This window comes from Hyperolius riggenbachi, chromosome 6 (assembly GCF_040937935.1).
Source record: "Hyperolius riggenbachi isolate aHypRig1 chromosome 6, aHypRig1.pri, whole genome shotgun sequence".
Lineage (NCBI taxonomy): Eukaryota > Metazoa > Chordata > Amphibia > Anura > Hyperoliidae > Hyperolius > Hyperolius riggenbachi.
The window spans coordinates 304,639,743-304,659,800 of record NC_090651.1 but is presented as its reverse complement, the minus strand read 5'-3'; the positions used below and the strand labels follow the sequence as shown (position 1 = coordinate 304,659,800).

Below are 20,058 nucleotides of genomic sequence, written 5' to 3'. Positions count from 1 at the left end.
GGTCTAAAGCCAAACGTAAACGCTCCAAAAGAAAAGCGTTACAATCAGCGGAGTCGTTGCCCTTGGCGACTGCGCATCAGATCTGTAATGAGACTCCGCCAGTAGCAGATAATGAAATTCAGTCACCATTCAGGGGAGTCAAATGGACCTATGAAACTACTAATGAACTTTCATTGCTAGCCAGGGAAAATAAAAGTTCTTGTTTAAATGAATTATCTGAATATGATGATGAAGATATATTACAGAGTATTGAACAGATCAATTTATTCGTGCAGCAAGGGAAATTTGCATACACTACAGTTCAACACTTGCTACAGGTATTGGAAATCCTTAGGAATAAGAAATCGGCCAATTACCTGCTAAATAACCCAATGTATGTTTCTGCCACTAACACATTTGCAAACTATGATCAGCCGGAATGCTCAGCTGTTAAATATGCATGGGATCCTCCATTTGAGAAAGGAGAGATGGAAGCTCTGGTCTATGAATGGAAGAAAGATGCAAGTTCATTTTGTCAGTTTTACAGTGCAAAAAGTGAATTAGTATTGAATGCATGCATTAAGTCTGCCTATAACCTAATAAAAACTGGTGTGTGTGGGTATGACTTTGTGGCTCCATTGATCGATGTGTGGAGAATGATTCTTGACGATTTTTATGCGATTCAATCAGTTGATACCAGGGAAGACACACTGTCAAGTGGAGATTGTTCCACTTCCTCAGTTCCTGAGGACTCGCCTGCTTCAGCACCTTTGGCTGATTCAGCGAGTGATTCAGAGCTCCTTTTGTGTGAAATTGAAGTTCCTGTAATTCCACCCTGTACCATGGATAACTCAGTGTTACTTCCCAGTAAGACAGAAATTACTAATACTTCCTTAATCTTGCTCTGGACAAATTTCTCAGCAGAGGACCCAGAGGTCCTGCTGACTTTTGAGTCCAGCCTAGCCAGTACTCATGACTCTTTGTTTAGTGAAACAGACACCAGAAAAATCTTGCCTGTCTTTGCAAACATTTCTGCAGAAATTACCTGTGTTAATAAAGTTCAACTCCTGTCTGATCCAGCAGATGCCAATAGATGCACTACATCAGTTTCTGAGTCCCAGCAATCCTGTCCAGAAATCTCAGAACCCCAGCATCTGAATTTTCCAATTTCACAATTGAATGGTGATTTAGATGCGCAAACATTGTGTTTTGATCTTCCTGTTTCTACACCTCGCTCTAGTTTCATGAATAACTCAGAGCGTCTGCTATGTGAGTCCGAAATCGCAGAATTATTACCGTGTTCAGAAAATGTTCCAGTGAACTTGCCCTGTACCATGAATTGTGCAGTAGATCTCTCCAATGAAACTCAGGTCACAGAGTCATTATGCTGTCCAGCAGGTGCTTCCATAGTTTTGCCCTGCAGTGTGGACTGTTCGGTGATCCTGTCCAGTGAAGCTGTGGTCGCAGAGTCTTATGCTTCACCCAGTACTTTGGATACTTCAAACCCTCTAGCAGAACAGTCTGAGGCACTGCTTACCTCAGTTGGTGTTGCAGTAATATTCACTTGTCTAGCAGCTGTTTTGGAATTACAGTCTGCTCTAATAAAACTTGATGAATTTCTGCCCAGCGAAGCAGAAGCCATTGAAATGTTGTCCTCGTCAGCAAGTGTGTTAGATACCTTGCCCTGTACACAGTCTGATTTAACCAATGTTGTTGAGTCCCTCTCCAGTGTTGTAACAGCCGAGGAACTCCAGCCCTGTCCTCTGAATGTTTCAAAAGTCTTGCCCTGTAACATGGATAATTCTGACTCGCTGGAAAAAATAATAGAAATCTCAGAATTTCAGTCCGGGTTAATGAGTGTTTCTGAAACCCAGCCCTGTATCCTGGAAAATTCTGGTTCTCTGGCCGGTGTGGCAGAAGTTCCTGAGTCCCCTTCCTGTCCAGTGAGTTACTCAGTTTTGCCTAGTTCAGTGGGGATTGCTGCACTACTGACTTGTTTTGCAGCCCTTCATGAGCTCCAATCCAGTGTATTTGATGAGTCTCTGTCTAGTCCAGAAGAAGTTATGGGAACCCTGTCTAGTTCGGTGCATACATCAGAAGATTTGTCCTGTCTTGTAAATGCCCCTGAACATGATTTGTTAATAACTTTGCTGGAATCAGAGACATCTAAGTCTGATCCTGCATTTTTTAGTGAGAATCCAGTAACTGTGAAGTCTAGTCATGATGATTTTTTTTTGCCCAGTCCTGGTTTCGGTCCTACCTTGACTGACTTTGAGGTTTGCAGTTCCTTGACATGCCCAGAAGTCTCTCTTGTGCCGGTGTGCCCAGATGTGCTTCGTATGCCAGAGTGCCCAAGTGTGTCTGTGTTGGCGTGCTCACACGCTTCCCTAGTGGAGACATGTTCTGATGTTGCCGGTTGGCCTGCATGCCCGGAGATGGTTCTGGTCCCTAAAAACCCTGATCTTGATGTTTGTCCTTGTGACCCTGACTCTAGAGTTGCCCTGGGTTCCATAGGGGTTCTTGATGGTTCTCCATGTGAGCCTAAGGGGCGTTCTGACCTGTGGGGATCTCTTTGGAGCTTCCAAGTGTTCTGGGAGATCTCTAAGGAAACTTGTCCTGGTACCTTGGACTGGTTCAACGGTGGGTTTTGTGTTGGTGGGGACAGTTCCGGTGGGCATTGCAAAGGCTTTGGCGTTTTTGGACAGTCCCGGGAAGGCGGTGGGTATCGCTCAGAGAGTTTCTGGGGGCTTTTCTCTGGAAGTCGTGGTTCTGATGGGTATCACACTGAGGCTTGTAGTGCTGACGGGCATGGTTCGGTAGGTTCTGGTTCCAATTGGTCTAGTTTTGGTGAGACTGATTTGGGAATTTGGTTTTGTCGGACGGATCCGACCTTCATGAATTTTCAGTCAGATCAGTTTGCTGGATTTCCCACTTCTGATTTTTTGGTTTGGGTGGTTCAGGAGAAATATGTCAGTTTTCATAGGCGTCCAGAGGCCGCGTTTAAGGGAGGGGGTACTGTTATGATCGCTTCTGCAGCGTTTACTGCTGACTGCAGTGGTATTGCAAACCAAACAGTTCTAATGTCATTACATGCATTTGCTTGCATAGTTTGGTTTGCACTTAAACTAGTTGCTGATTCCATCTGCAGTCGCTCTGAAGTTAATGACAGTTTAATATGCTTTTGTGTAAACAAACATTGTCTGCTGCAGTGGAGGGGCGGTCCCTTTCCTGCAGGCTGCATATCATTGTCTGCCTTTTCCTGCTATCAGCCTGTGATTAATTACCATTCACTTGTGTGGGAATCTGCAGGTCTGCTCCCATTGGATGACCTCAGTATAAAGAACTGCTTCCTGCAATGTCTCATGGGCTATCATAGTTTCAGACTCTATCTGTTACTCTGCTCGTGCCCCACCTCGTTCCTGGTCCGTGTGGACTGCGCTGACTCCTGCGAAGGGGTCAGCGAGTCCTCCTAGTTCTGCTCTTGTTCTAGAAGTTGTTACTTGCTTGTCTTGTGTCATATATTGGTTCATCGCCAATATATACGCATACTTGCGCATTTTGTTATTTTCCTTGTATCCGTGTTACGTTGATATATCAGTGTTGCTGATATATACGTACACGAACTGTTTATTTCCTGTGTTCAGTTAGTCAGTTTTCCAGCACGTTTTGGTAGTTTGCGCGTATCGTGAACACCCGTGCTGAGCTAGTTATCCTGTTCCTGGTCCTGTTTGTGGATTGCGTTCATCTCTGCGAAGAGATAGCGAATCCTTCTGAGTCCTGTTCCCTGTATTACTCCAGTTCTAGTCAGCGTTCCTGCTTATGTCATATATCGGTTCATTGCCGATATATACATATGTTAGTCAGACCTTACAAATAGTTTCATTGATAGCTGTAATTGTAATACGCTAGGAAAACATACTTATTGTATATTTATCTGTGTTACGTTCATCTATCTCGATCCTGCTATTTCCTGTCTCTCCTGTCCTGTCTTTGTGAGGCACGCCATCGCCGCAACGCATTGGCTGCCTCATTCCAGTCTGTCTGGTTTTGGACGCTTGCTGTCGCTAAGTAATCGCTAGCTAGCAAGCGTTCATTCTGTCTACCTGTCCTGATCTCCTCAGTCCTGGTTTATGCGCTCAGCGCTACTTTGCGCTGAGACGTTATTACGAAAGTGTTTGTGGCTGTTCAGATCTGCACCGGCTCTGTGCACCACAATCTCCTATTGGAGTCAGTCCTCTCCTCCACTAAACTGGGGATATCCTGATCCCTTGTGCTGGTGTGTGTACCTCCTTCACGTCAGCTTATGTGTTGTATGCTGACTGTGGAGATTACACCCCCAAGCTTAACATTGGGCTCCTGAAGCTTTACAAGCATTTTCCACCCTGAAGGATCTATTTTGCTCAGCGCCTATCCTTAGACACGTGGACACTTCATTCCCCTTTGTTGTTGAGGTAGACGCCTCAGAGGTCGGGGTGGGGGCTGTGCTGTCTCAGCGGTCAGGATTGCAGGGTCGAATGCACCCATGTGCCTACTTCTCTCGTGGGTTCTCCCCAGCAGAGAGAAACTACGATATAGGCAACAGGGAGCTCCTGGCCATTAAATTGGCTTTTGAAGAATGGCGACATTGGTTAGAGGGAGCTGAACATATGATCACGGTTTACACTGATCACAAGAACCTGGAATACATCGAGGGGGCTAAGAGGTTGAGCCCCCGTCAGGCTCGATGGTCATTATTTTTCTCTCGATTCAGATTCATTATTACTTATACTCCAGGTAGCAAAAATGTTAAGGCGGATGCTTTGTCCAGGTGCTTTGAGCCAGAGACAGCACAGCCCTCCGTCCCAGAGGCTATTGTTCCACAGAAATTGGTGCTGGCTGCAACTGAGACTTGGGAAAACTGGAGGGAGACTTTAAGTCCCTTTCAGCAGGACATCCCGGAAGGGAAGCCTGAAGGGGTTATGTTCATTCCTCTGCCTTTCCGTCTCCAGATCTTAGAGATGTTCCATGCGCACAAGAATGCTGGACATCCTGAAGCATCCAGAACACAAGATCTTGTGGCCAGGTGTGCCTGGTGGCCTTCCTTATCAGCAGATTGCAAGGAGTTTGTTAGGGAGTGTGCAATATGTGCAAGAAGCAAGCCCTCCCGGCTGGCACCTGTACCTTGCAGCCTTTGCCCGCCCCGAGTGAACCGTGGACCCACTTGTCCATGGATTTTGTGGGTGAGTTTCCCAGGTCTGAAGGCATGTCGGTCATTTGGGTGGTAGTCGACCGCTTCAGCAAGATGGCCCATTTCGTGCCCTTGAAAGGACTCCCCTCGGCCCAGGAATTGGCCGACTTGTTCATCGTCCACGTTTTCCGGCTGCATGGCATTCCGGAAAACATAGTGTCAGATCGGGGAGTCCAATTCGTCTCTAGATTCTGGTGGGGAATTTTGCCACCAAATGGGCATGAAGCTGTCATTCTCGTCGGGCTACCACCCACAGACCAATGGGCAGACTGAACGGGTCAATCAGTCATTGGAGCAGTTCTTGAGATGTTACGTTGCGGAGGCGCAGAATGACTGGGTAAAATTTCTGCCCTTCGCAGAATTTGCACAGAATAATTTGAAGAGTTCTTCTTCTGGTTTTTCTCCGTTCCAGGTAGTGACAGGGAGATCGCCCAAATTCTCCCCTTTACCAGTAGCCTCCACTCCGTTTCCAACTCTGGAGGCCTGGCAGAGGTCATTTAAAGACATTTGGTGGACGGTGAGAAGTAATTTGGAAAGGGCATTTCAGAGTCAAAAGGGTCAAGCTGACAAGAGACGTTCTTTAGAGTGGAGGTTCCAACCAGGAGACTTGGTTTGGGTGTCCACACGTCACTTGACCCTGAGACAACCCTCAGACAAGCTTGGTCCCAGGTTTGTGGGTCCATTCCCGGTAGCTAAAAAGATCAACAACGTTACTTATACCGTTGATCTTCCCGCCAGCATGCGTGGGGTAAGGTCCTTTCATGTGTCCCTGCTCAAACCAGCGGTTCATGTGGGTCCCACTCCTCCTCCTCCTGTGATGGTGGATAGTCAACCTGAGTATGAAGTAGAGAAAATTTTGGACTCACGTATAGTGCAGAACGCAGTACAATATCTAGTGCACTGGAAGGGGTATGGTATTGAGGAAAGAATGTGGTTACCTGAGGGCCGCATGCATGCTGATAATTTGAAGAGGGAGTTCCACACTTTACATCCGGAAAAGCCTGGAAGGAGCTGTCCGGAGTCCACTCCGGGGGGGGGGGGGTACTGTGAAGAAACGCGAAAGAGCCGCCGCTATAAGTCAGCGGGAGGCGGCTCTTTCCGCGCATGGCATGGCGGAACGCGGAAAAACCGCCGCATGGGCCTGTTGCGAACAGTCTGTCCCAGCGCGGGGAGGCCGCCGCCGGTGCTGATGGCGGTGCGACCAACCCCACGCACAGGTCAGCGAGCACATTGCAAGATAGTACTGGTGTGGCTGGGACTGATAGTCCACCAAGGTTCAGAATGACGCGTGTGCGCGCAGAGAGGCAGAACTTATATGGCAGTCAGAAAAGAGTCAGCTGACCAAGCCGGTCAGCTGACAACCCTGCTTCGTTTCATTGGTCCAGCACTTAGGGAGGGGCTGGAGAGTGTTTTAGTATATATACTGCTGGCTGTTCAGTTGCTGGTTGTCTGGCGTTGCGATCACTATGTGGTAGCACTCAGACCTGAGTCAGATCCTAAAGTGTGCCGGGACCAGCTGGAGCTGTTATCCTACACTTAGCTAGATTCTGTTGATAGTCTAAAGTACTAGTTTGATTGTGATTATCTGTTATGACCTTTTGCTTGCCTGACTATTCTTCTGAACTCTGATCCTGTACCTTGCTATTCTGATACTCTGTTGCCGAACCCCGGCTCGCCCTAAGACTCCGCATCTGCCTCCTGATTCTGTACCTCAATATTTCTGATACCCTGTTGCCGAACCCTGCTTGTTTATTAGACCCCGCATCTGCCTTCTGAATCTGTACTGTATCTGTCTGTGTGGTTACGACCTGGTTTGTCCGACCTCGAGAACCGACCTTACTGTTAGAGGCGGTTCCCAGTCCTGGTAGTGACACTCCCTCCTGAGTGTCACTCTCGGTTGTCCTTCCTACTCTCAGCCTGTCTCCTCCCCCCGGGAGAGTGCAGGTCTTTGGAAGGAATTTGTGCAGTACTCCTTACTGCTCTGAGGCCTAGTCCTCTAAGTATTACGGTTGCACCAAACACTCCTACTCTACTCAGGTGTCCAGAGGTTAGCTTATATATCTGATTATCGGTGATACTGCAGATCATCAATAATCTGGTATATATCTGTATTCCCAGTGATACTGCAGATCACCGGTAATCAGATCCTCTCTGTGTTACACCGATCGTTACAATTATTAGGGATTCATTGAAGATTTTTAGCAATGACTGAATTGTTACCTTAACCTTTTTATCAGAAACTGTGATTGTAAAAAGGTTTGGAGATATCACTTATTGCAAATGTTGATCAGAGTGTTTTCCTAATATGCAAATGTGTACTCACCCTGGAAGTGGAAGCTGTGCTAGCAATTGAAAACTACTAGTCACTAATTCAATAGTCTGAAGCTGTGTTAACTGCCTGTCTACTTTTTACTCATTCTAAATGAGAGATCTGCTTGCCTAAGGTTGTAGATTTGTACAGTGGTGCAAGACAGAGAAAACACAATTTTTAAAAAATTATAAAAAGGGTGGCAGTGATGGACTTACCTCCCCAATAGAAGACACAAAAATGTTGGTTTCAGTTCAATAAAACTTTAATCGACTACTTCACGGAACAATGCATTTCGCAGGTGCAATCCTGCTTCATCAGGCAACTAAAAGGAGCAACTGGATAGGGTCTACAATAAACCAAGCGCGTGTCTTCTATAGGGGTGGTAAGTCCACCGCTGCCTCCCTTTTTATAATTGTTAAAAAGTTGTTTTTACTCTGTCTGGCACCTCTGTACAAACCAATAGATACTATGAGAACTTGTATTTCTTCTAAAAACCACAACAATCTTATGCAGAGGAAAAATATCTGAATTTACTTTTATAGACACAAATTTTTTTTTGAGATTCTTTGATACAGGGGCCTGATGAAGGGCTTATTTCACCCGAAACGAACTGGTGTCGTTGTCTATCTAGTATATCTAGTATAAGCTCATACTTATGATTTAACTATAATGTCAAGCCAGAAATATATTCTCTTTGTGTGTTGAAGGATTTTTACCTTGAACTATGCTGTTGTGATATTTATAAATATTCAAATACTGGATAAAACTTCATGCAAAAAGGATTGCATAATTTTTGTATTTTTATGTCGATAAAAGTAAATTCAGATATTCTTCTACTTAATAATGTTGTTGTGTTTTTTAGAAGAAATACAAGTCCTCATAGTTTCTATTAAGTTTCAAGATTGGGTGTGGTGGACTACCCTTTGTGGGACATAAACAAATGTTGCCCTTTCGTTAGAAAGGACTGTTTCCATTTATACAAATACACCTCTGTACAAACCTACAGTGTTACTATTGTTCACCCTTGGTGGAGGGGTGCTTCTCCCCTTTCCTATCTACAGAGAGCAACTTCCTAATCTGAGTGGAGTCAGATCTGAGCTCCCCATCTGCCTATACAGTGGTTTCCTTAGCGATAACTAGTGATGTAGGCGAACAGCTCACCTGCGAACAGCTATGACCATGTATTACTTCCGGGTTGCTGTCTCTCAGTAGTACGCATGCCCTAGGCCGGACGCGTTCAGTAGTACGTATGCCCTAGGCCAAACGCGTTCAGTAGTACGTATGCCCTAGGCCAAACGCGTTCAGTAGAACGCATTCCCTGGCCTGGCCGGGCACGCTTTGGGCATGTGCTTGACATCATGAAGCGTACCCAGCCAGAGGCGCGCAATCAACAAAGCACCAGGCCAGAGCATGCGTACTACTGAACACGTCAGGCTCAGGGCATGCGTACTGCTGAGAGACAGCGACTCGGAAGTAGTACAGGGCTATAGCTGTTCGCTGGTGAGCTAATCTCCTACATCACTAGCTATAACCCACGATTGTAAGTATATATGTCATATTTGTTACTGATTGTGAATTTCTCATACCATATTATGTCTTCTTAACACTCACAGCAAAAAAGGTGCAGGAAAAGGTCGTGTTGGTGGACGCTGGAAATGAGCAGCCATATTGATTGCTGCTAACCATCCTGAATCATTCTGCAGCCTCTGGACTGTCACCCAAGCTCAGCTCCTGGTGCCCTGCGCTCTATCTCATGAGCATTGCACAGAAACACAAGCCAGCATTCATCTGGATTTCTATGAGTTTTGATTCCAACAGCCACAAAGTGTCCCTTGCTAAATAAAAGAAAGCAGTGTGTGAAAGCGTCTGTGTGAATTATTGCGCCGCACGTGTCGGAGACGATATGTACGGCTCACCACAACCCTGTGATGAAGCGTCATTTACTTTTATTGTACTAATCTTCCTCTTAGGCTGTCATTACACAAATATAATCACTCTGGAATCTGATCCATCTAATGGTCTGCATGGATTAAATCATTGCACTTCAGTTGTAACATTGTGGTTAAGGCTTGCTTAGAACACAAACGTTTACGATCATTCTATCACAGCTGAGAAGTAAATTCCCCCAAAGTAATAAGGCTTGGTTCAGACAGACAGTTCTGCGGTGGTAAAGAATGGCCACGCCGCTTGTCGTTTAACCACTTAAGTACCAGCGGTCTCTGCCCCCTTAAGGACCAGAGACCGCTGCTACGGAAACGGTGGTTCCTGACGATCGCCGCACATACCCGCCGCACGTCGGGAACCTGGGCTACCCACTGTACCGTCTCTATCATCGCAGAGTTCCTGTGAGCCAGTTAGGAGCCGCTTTCATTGGCTCCTGACCCTGTCTTTCAATGTAAGCCAATGGGAATTGCTTACGTTTAAAGACAGGGCCAGGAGCCAATGAAATCGGCTCCTGATCCGCTCACACAGCTCTACCGTCATAGAGAAAGGCGGAGCGAGTCAGATGCAACAGGAGATGGCGGGGATTCAGCAGCGCGATCAGCGTGAGCGACGAAAACGGCGGATGCGTGGAGCGGCGGTGAGTTGAAATCTACGCCCTACCAGCCAGATAGCCATCAAAACAGGGCGTAGATTTCAACTACTAAGGTCCTTAAGTAGCTATAATGGTATGAAACTTAGCATCTCCTCTTTGTTGTAAAAGATTATTTACAGCATAAAATTTACAACCACAAAAAAAGTTTGTAGCAGTACAGCATTCAGACAGTAAAACACAGCACTTTGTTCTTTAGTGGAAAACTCCTTGCTTCAGTGGAAAGCTTCTGGCTGCATCTGAGGAGGTGACAACATTATCTTTTGTTTACACTCCTTGTTAGATACATTCAGTATACAGCCGGCAGTGTGATAAAACTGAACTGCACTGAGTTTGAGAGGTAGAGAGAAGTGATCACTATATTTTAATATATAAATACAGCAGTTATGTAATAAAACACAATGGCAGCTTTCAGAGCATATAAACTGTACTTTGGTAATTTGTAAACAGACAATATTACATGTGCACAAAAGCAAATATGATAACTGTATGGGTAATACAAAGTACGCAAACAAATTGTTATTGAATATTGTGTCAGAGTTTTATCCACTTTAAATGCTGTCCATTCAGATGAATGGACAGCCATTGGTACTATCACTTACCACCATTTACTGTAATTTGTGCAAATGCCACTTTTCGAGACAGATTTTCAGTTGTTTGCCCAGTGCTTAGTCGATCCAGGAAGCAACAGGTTGTTTCCAGGAATGTTTACCGCCATGCTTCCGTGTCCACCTGTGGGCCGGGGACGATTATGGTGCATGCAAGGAAGTGCCGCCGAAAGCTGACAAATGCTTTTCTGCACATCTGCAGAGAAGCAGTTACAACGAGACGCCGGGTTGCAGCGGGCAGCTGGTTCAGACGTCCATCTGAACCAGCCCTAACACATGATCTGTACTATTTAAACTGCATAGATATTAAATAATTGTAGCCCAGCTTGATCCTCCCCAGTTAGATTGGACTGTAAGCTAGTTAAAGGATAACCGAACTGACATGTGACATAATGAGATAGACATGTGTATGTACAGTGCCTAGCACACAAATAACTATGCTGTGTTCCTTTTTTTCCTTTCTCTGCCTGAAAAAATTAAATATCAGGTATGCAAGTGGCTGACTCAGTCCTGACTCAGACAGGAAGTGACTACAGTGTGACCCTCACTGAGAAGAAATTCCAACTATAAAATACTTTCTTAGCAGAAAATGGCTTCTGAGAGCCAGAAAGAGGTAAAAAAAAAAAGGGGGGATTTTTTTTTATCAGTGAGGGTCACACTAGTCACTTCCTGTCAGGACTGAGTCAGCCACTTACATACCTGATATTTAACTCTTTCAGGCAGAGAAAGAAAAAAAGGAACACAACATAGTTATTTGTGTGCTGGGCACTGTACAAACACATGTCTATCTCATCATGTCACTTTGGGTATCCTTTAAGCTAGCCCTACACGCACAGATTTTTGCCCAACTGTGCCAAATGATTGATTCCTCTCTGGTCAGATTCAATTCAGAAAGGAATCGATTCCATCCATACACTGCAGAACAATTTTCAATAGATTCCATCCAGGAACAGATGTTTCCACAGGGAGAGATGTGAACTTCAAAAAGTAAGTAAACGCGGTTAGCATTCCTGCCTTCAGGCTCTAGGTCCTGGTCTTGAATACCACCAAGAGCAGTGTCTGCATAAAGTGTGTTTGTTCTCCCCAAGTTTAACCTTTTTTTTTACACCCAAAAACATGCTGGTGGGTTAATTTGCATGTGACCAAGTTGGTCATCAAATCACAATGGGATTGATTCATTAATGTATTCAGCGTGAGGTAGATTATTCAGCGCAAGTTAAATGGAACGCTACGCTGGGGGCGTAGCTTGTGCTCTTAAAGGACATCCGAGGTGAAAATAAACTGATGAGAAAAACAATTGTATCTATCCTCATTCTCCTAAAAAATGACTTTTTTAGATATCCCAGTTTTATTTTAGATTTAAATCTAGTTTTTAATTTTTTACTGTTTCATTGTCTTTGCTCAATGACACCTTCATTGAAGTATGCAAGGGCTCAAATCTATGAATTATTGACCCTTTTTTATCTTTTTCCTGCTTTTAGAAGCCATTTACTGATAAGTAAGTGTTTTATGGGTGTAATTGCTTATCAGTGAGGGTTATGCGATAGTCTGACCCGCTCCCGATCCGGACAGAAACTGTCACTTGCATACCTGATGTTTAACTCTTTTAGGCAGAAAAAGAAAAAAAAGGAACACATCCTAGTTATTTGTGTGCTTGACACTATACATACACATGTCTATCTCATCATGTCACCTTGGTTGTCCTTTAAGGTACATGCACTCATTGTAAATAATGCATTCTAGTACAGCACCGATACCTGACGAGCAAGGCTGCTACTACATTAATTGACGTAGTAGAGGTCGCGCTAGTCAAGTATCGCAGTCTCGGCGCTGTGCTAGTATGCGTAGTTTACAATGAGCATGCGCACCTTAAGAGTGCACGCTACGCTGGTGGGCAGCACGATATACATTAATGAATCAACCCCAATGTGAGCTTCTTTCGAGGCGGTGCCAGATGTGATTTGTTCCAGCAAGGTAACTAAGTGGTTAGCCTTCTTGCCTTACAGTTCTAGAATCCCAGGTTCAAATCTCAGCCAGGACACAACCTGCATTGAGATTGTATATTGTTCCTGTGCTTACATAACGTAGGCCCGTTTCTGGGGGCAGGCAAGGCGGGTTGCGGATCGGGAAGCATCGGAAAGGGTGCAGGTAGGGGGCCTGTCTTCCATCCTCCCTTTCTCTTCTTGGGCTCTCCTTCTCTGCCACCCCCCCCCCCCCCCCCCCCATACGCAGAGTTATGGTGCAACAGGAGGAGATTACGCTACACACACACCCCAGGCTGCAAGAAATAGAGGTCCGGGTCCAGTCTGTTCTCTCTGCACCACCACTATACTACTGCAAGCACTTGAGACAATCATATTTTGGATGATGAAAATCTAAGATGTGTACATGAAAATCATTGTTCAAACAGCTCTGTTGTTAAACACTTTAAGAAATGTTGGCCGTGTACAAATATAGGGAATAAACCCTCCGGCATGCAGACATATCCGCCTAGATGGCCTGACCTTTTGAAAGAACTATTTTGCTTCCCATTGTGAACTCATCTTGACCATCTGCACTGTGCACTGGGGAAATACTGATGCTCATGCAAATCTATTTAAATAACAAATCTAGTATGAATACAAGGTTTTGAGACTACTTTAACATGTTGACAAAAATATATGTTTGGTTTTGCATAGGTTTTTAGCATGTAAAGATATGGCAACATAAAAACAGCATGGGAAAGAAACGCAAAGCGTAAGACGGCAAAACGTTCTTTGGCAGAATAGATAGATTCAGTGCCCATACTGACTTTTCATAGGTAAGCGGCTGTTAAAAAATTAATATATAACAGGTTGAACAGCAAGGCCAGCTGCCTCCCCCCAGCAAAACAGCCCCTTCCCCCAGAGAGACCCCAGTTTAGCCCTACATGGGTGCATTTGGGCTCGGCTCTAGTTGCGCCATTGCCAGATCTAGTCCGGCGCGACATCAGGTACTACACTGCTCTGCATAATATCTTTATTAGGCTGGTGCGAGTGCAATAGGGTAGAGCCACAGCACGCAAGCTGCCACCAGCCTTTAGGCCGGTTTTACACTGGATGTTTGCAATATGATGCAGTGTGCGCATGACAGAAATGAGGCTTCATATGCCTCTGCGCCATATGCATAGGCCCGCCCCCTGGTTAGTGACGCACTCCCTGCTGGGCAGGCAGTATATCACTGGGATTCCTGTCAGTCTACCCATGCATTCTACACCACACCACGCTCCCATCATGCACACTGCGTCCTCCTTTGACTTGCATTACTGCATAATATGTGCGGTAATGTGCTGCAGTCAGTGCGTCAGCACTGCAAAGATTTGGGTACTCCTGTTGCGCCACAAACTGTGCATGTTTCCATAGACTTGCATGGCTTCTGCGGCGGGGAAGAGGGCCACGGTGCAACGCAGCGTGCCTCAAAGTACTACTACTTACCTTAAATTTACTTATCATCACCTACAATTACATTTTGATCAGCAATGCATTGTATTGCTGCTTTTGCTTCTTCTTAGTTTACATTAGAAAAAGTGATTATTAGCACACCTGCTCCCCAAATCAGCACTTTAATGAAAGGAAAACAAAAAAGTTTTAAAATTCAGTTTACAAATGAAGAGAAGGTGGGGATATTATTATTGCTGATTTTTATAGTGCCATCATCTTCTTCCATGGTGCTGTACAATAGAGGTAAATAATATAAAGACATTGGTATACATGACAAATACAGACACTATGTACTCTGGTACATCATTTAGAAGGGGTTGACAATATTGCAAGTTACAGGTACAAGTGTATGGTGATTTCCAAACATATAACATTTTCAGGACACAAAACTGAGAGATTGAAAACACAATATTCAAGCACAGATCAGCACATAGTATGGCTTGCTTACTATCAGTATGAACATAGTGGAACTCCATATACTGTACATACCGAGAATGAAATGCCTCAGTGAAATGTAACATGATAAGATGGACATGTGCAAGCATACAGTTACCTATGCTGTGTTCCTTTTCTTCTTTCTCTGCCTGAAAGAGTTAATATTCGGCTATGCAACTGACAGCTTCTCTCCAGTCAGGACCCAGTCGGACTATAGCATACTCCTCACTGATAAGGAATTACAGCCATAAAATACTGTACTTTCCTGGCAGAGAGAACTGGGCTTTTTAGAGCAGGGGATAGATAAAACAAAGTTCAATAGCTCATATATTTTAGCTCTTTAAAGCGATCCCAAGCCGAAGCTCGGGTTCAAAATAAGATATTAACCTGAAGAGAGAGAGAAGCCTGGGGATCCTATTGAGGCTTCCCTCAGTGGTCCAATGTCCCCCGTCGCTGAGCGCGGCCCCCTCCACATCAGGGCCATGCTCCACCTCTGTTACGAGCGCGGCTGTGCAGTAGTCACGCAAACACGGCTGCGCATGCACAGTAGCACGGAGCCTGTGGCTATGGCTTACTGTGCATGCGCGACTACTGCACAGCCACGCTGAAGAAAGAGGAGGTGCACGGCTCTGATATGATTAGTGACAATGCCTTATCGCTAATCTTCTTGGGGGCCATACTCAGTGACGGGGGACATCAGACCACCGAGGGAAGCCTCAATGAGATCCTGAGGCTTCCCTCTCTTTAGCTAAGTATCTCATTTTGTACCCAAGCCTCGGCTCAGGTACACTTTAAGACATGCGACCAAATGGATCATTGAGCTCAGACAACACCCCTCCCCCCCTTCTAAGTTTTTTAACAGAACTTAAAACGGGGGGGGGGGGGGGGGATAATTACGCTTCTTCATCTCACCAGTTTATCTTCACTTAGGATTCATTTTAAAGGGGCCTTGTAGTGGGTCACTTCCCCTGTGTGATAGCAAGGCACAGGGGACTAGCAATAGCAATAGCAGCTGCTAGGGGGCCATGGAGCAGAGGGGGCCCAGGTGATACTTAATGTATTCACCATTAATTTTGTTGTGTTCCTTCTCTCTGACTTTGTCTCAGTGCCCATGGACTATGTGCAGTGCTGATTGCATGAGAATGTAAATTGCCCAATTATCCATAGGCTAGGGGCAGGTGGCATTGTTTAAAGGACAACTTAAATGAGAAGACTATGGAGGCTGCCATATTTATTTGATTTTAAAAACTACTAAAAACCCTACTGATCTATTTGGCTGCAGGAGTGTCTGAGTCATGCACCAGTAACATGCATGCAGCTAATCTTGTCATATCTGACAATAATGTCAGAAACATCTGATCTGCTGCATGCTTGTTCAGGGTCTATGGCTGAAAGCATTAGAGGTCGAGGATCAGCAGGATAGCCAGGCAACTAGTATTGCTTAAAAGGAAATAAATACGGTCGCCTCCATATCGCCCTCCCTTCAGTTGCCCTTTAGTGCCTACATCTGAGGGCCTCATGGAAGATTTGCTATGGGGTCTAGCTACACCACTGGTGGGGCAATATAACTTACTGTCTTACTACCTCAGCAGTAGATATGGTCAATGAGATACAAATAATGACAAACTGATGCAGAATTAAGAACATGTTTTATGCAGAAACATGCAGCTTGAAAATGGACCAATGGAATTCAACCTTGGTGATACTTGGTTTAGGAGCAAAGAAGAAAACAACACAGGAACACTGGGAGCCCAATAAAGTGCACTATGGTCAATGGAAGTAGGTAGGAAAGTAGTGATTCATATAAATACTCACAAGTCTAGGTAGCTGTGACAAACAACCACTGATAAGAGCATGTGGAAAAGTGCAAATGGAATGCAAATGTATTTTAATCAGTCCTAAAATGTTGCCTGATCTATGATGGGGTTATAACACGTACCCTTTAAAATATTTCTTCCTACAGAAATATTTAACTGCTAAAATATTGCAGAATATAGTCTCTGACCTGTACGGTCATTAGATATCCCAAAGGGTGGAGGCGGGAGAGTGGTATCCTGCTGCAGGTATTTCCTTTAAGGTTCTCACAACTACAGCCATTGGGCGAGAGCAAACTGCCCACTGAGACCCTGGAGGGGATGCCGGGGATGTCAGTGGACAACTGTACACACTTTAGATTTTTGTCCAAGAATATCGCAAATTATCTTTTTGGATAAGGAGAATCTAAACACTGTATGCAGCTTTAGGCCTCTTTCACAGTGGGACGGTGCGTTTGATGCAACGTTAAAGTCGCACAACGTGCCCCTAATGCAGCGCATGTAGGTTATAAAATTGGACGTTATTTTGTACTACGTTATGTGTCTCTTGGTGCGTTGGTTTCGTCGCATACTGATGGAACGAAAATGGCGCATGCGTTACATATAAAAAAAAAAAAACATTACTGAGCATGTGCAACACACATAACGCAGCAAATGTATTGCTAAACGCACAGCATGCAGCACTTTCTAAACATTGCTGCACGTTACACACAACGCAACGTGTGCACTGTGAATGTCGCATAGACTTTGCATTGCTGTGCGTTAGTCTGCGTTGGAACATTTTCTAACGTGTAACTTTAACGTCGCACTATGAAAGAGGCCTTAAACCAGGGGTCTCAAACTCAATTTACCTGGGGGCCGCAGGAGGCAAAGTCAAGATGAGGCTGGGCTGCATAAGGAATTTCACAATCGCGGCGCATCGCCACCTCTGCCCGCCCCTCTCACTCTTTCTTCACAGAGAGGGGCGGGGAGAGGCGGCGATCCGTGCGGCGATTGACATCAGGAGGGGCAGAGCTGAAGCTGAAAGCTCTGCCCCTTCCAGGAAATGCCGGCGGATTGCCCCCCGGGCGATTTGGGGGCTCTGCAGCCCTTGTTTAGCGGCGGGGATGCAGAGGATTACTTGGTAGTACTGAAGCGAACTATAAGGAAGCTTTTGCGAGCGAGGGCCACAAAATATTGTATCGAGGGCCGCAAATGGCCCGCGGGCCGCCAGTTTGAGACCCCTGCCTTAAACTGTCCTGTTCATCTAAATCAGGGGTCCCCAAACATTTTGGGTCGAGGGCCGGGTCAACATACTTGAGACTGCTGGGGGGCCGGAGTATACATAAAATGATGTAGAAGTGTTTGCTGGCCAGACAGTGAAGCATACCCAGGTGACAACCTGCAGTCCAAATGGACAGCAGCGAAGTACTGCTTTCTGGCTTCCATGTGGATGGGTGGTGCCAGCAATGCTATTCTATATGCGGACCAACAATATCTAAAGAGGTAGCTGACCGCATCTATAAGTAATACATTTTGTGTGATGGGGGCCAGTAAAAAAGCCTCAGGGGGCCACATTCGGTCCGCGGGCCTTAGTTTGAGGACCACTGATCTAAATGATCAACAGCTCTGGATACAGAGGCAGCTTTAGTTACTGCAGAATGAGTGGACTTAAAGGGAACCTTAACTTCAAGGGATATGGATGTTTGCCTTTAAAGGACTTACGAGGCCAAAATGTCTAAAAAAAGCAAAGTACCTGTAAGCTGTTTAAATGCACGGAGGACGCCATCCGCGCCCTCCGTGCAGTTCCGCCGGGTCCCCTTCCTGAGATCGCCCCCCGCGCCGACCCCGACCCCCCAGGCCGGGTCGGGCTCTCGTGCCGCTCTCAATATGGCCGCTTCCATTGGCCGCGGCTGCTACAGTGCGTGGTTCGGGGGGTTGGCCGTATTGAGAGCGGCACGAGAGCCCGACCCGGCCTGGGGGGTCGGGGTCGGCGCGGGGGGCGATCTCAGGAAGGGGACCCGGCGGAACTGCACGGAGGGCGCGGACGGCGTCCTCCGTGCATTTAAACAGCTTACAGGTACTTTGCTTTTTTAGACATTTTGGCCTCGTAAGTCCTTTAAACAATACCAGTTGCCTGCCAGTCCTGCTGATCTCTTTGGCTGCAGTAGCGGCTGACTCACAAACCTGAAACCAGCATCCAGTCTGACTTCAGTCAGAGCACCTGATCTGCATGCTTGTTGAGGGGCTGTGGCTAAAAGTATTAGAGACACAGGATCAGCAGGAGAGTCAGGCAACTGGTATTATTTTAAAAGGAAAAATCCATATCCTTCTCAGTTTAGCTTCCCTTTAACCACTTTAGCCTTCAGGACGTAGCTCCTACGTCCAAATATGCATGCTGGACGGAGGAGCTGTCCATAAGAAAACGTAGTCGCCGGGGTTTGTAGGGCCGGAACCGCCGAGGTGCGTGGGCCGATCATTAAAGAGAGATCAATGAATGGGAAAGCAGTTCCCATTCATTGATCCAAGTCCCTTAGAAATGATCACATTTTTATTAAAATGAATAGACATTTTTACATTTAAAATTAACTGTTTACCTCCCAAACACCCAAAAATATTTAAATAAATTTTTAATTAGAAAAAAATTACAATTAAAAAAAAAACATAGTTACCTAAGGGCCTGAACTTTTTTTAATATGCATGTCAAGAGGTGAAATTACTAATTTGTAAATAGTGATGAACACAAAACTGAAAAAATGCACCTTTATTTCCAAATAAAATATTGGTGCCATACAATGTGATAGGGACATAATTTAAATGGTGTAATAAACGGGACAAATGGTCAAATAAAATATGTGGGTTTTAATTATGGTAGCATGTATTATTTTAAAGCTACAACGGCCGAAAAACTGACAAATCATGAATTTTTTCAAATGTTCTCTTAATATTCCCGTTAAAATGCATTTAGAATACAATATTTCTTAGCAAAATGTACCACCCAAAGAAAGCCTGATTGGTGGCGGAAAAAAACAAGATATAGATTATTTAATTGTGATAATTAGTGATAAAGTTATTGGTGAATGAATGGGAGGTGAAAATTGCTCGGATGCATAAGGTGAAAAAGCACTAAAGGCTGAAGTGGTTAAGGCTCATATACCCTGTACGCGTTTGACTAAAGTCAGCTGAGGTGGTCGATAACTACCCACTCAGCTGATATTCAAGCATGTATATGGCAACTCCCGCCCCACGAGTGATCCGCCCGATGGCCAACTTCATTGTTCATGTCACTTCTCCGCCCACCTTGTGATGTCACGCAAGCGCCGCTTTATCATTCCCCCCGGCATATCAACTGAATGCATTGTCAGCTACACATTGCTGACCCAGCAATGTCGCTCCCCTTCCTGATTCAAGGCTGAGTAGTAGATGTGCGGGCCGGATCGCGCGCATGCACAATAGCACGGAGCCAGCAGCTCCAGCTCACTGCGCATGTGCGGGATGTCTACTGCGCAGTCATGAATCAGGAAGAATGCGAGATCACTCAGCCACATCAGAGCAGTGAGAGAAGCCTCAAAAGTATCCTGAGGCTTCCGCAGTTTCCACGCACATGAATCGCACGGGGAAACTCTGCCATAGGGGATGACGGCGCCGCGGCGG

General features: G+C 45.5%; 1 protein-coding gene across 2 annotated transcripts in view; it reads left to right on the top strand.

The window, feature by feature from the left end:
* The window catches only part of TNNT1 (troponin T1, slow skeletal type), a 51,330-nt gene extending 41,951 nt beyond the window's left edge, over window positions 1-9,379 (top strand). For both annotated transcript variants that reach the window (XM_068241255.1, XM_068241254.1), the window contains exon 10: window positions 9,131-9,379. In XM_068241255.1, the coding sequence (XP_068097356.1) occupies window positions 9,131-9,176 (46 nt within the window). In that variant the 3' untranslated portion in view covers window positions 9,177-9,379. The remainder of the gene's footprint in view (window positions 1-9,130) is intronic.
* Window positions 9,380-20,058: the final 10,679 nt, after the last annotated feature.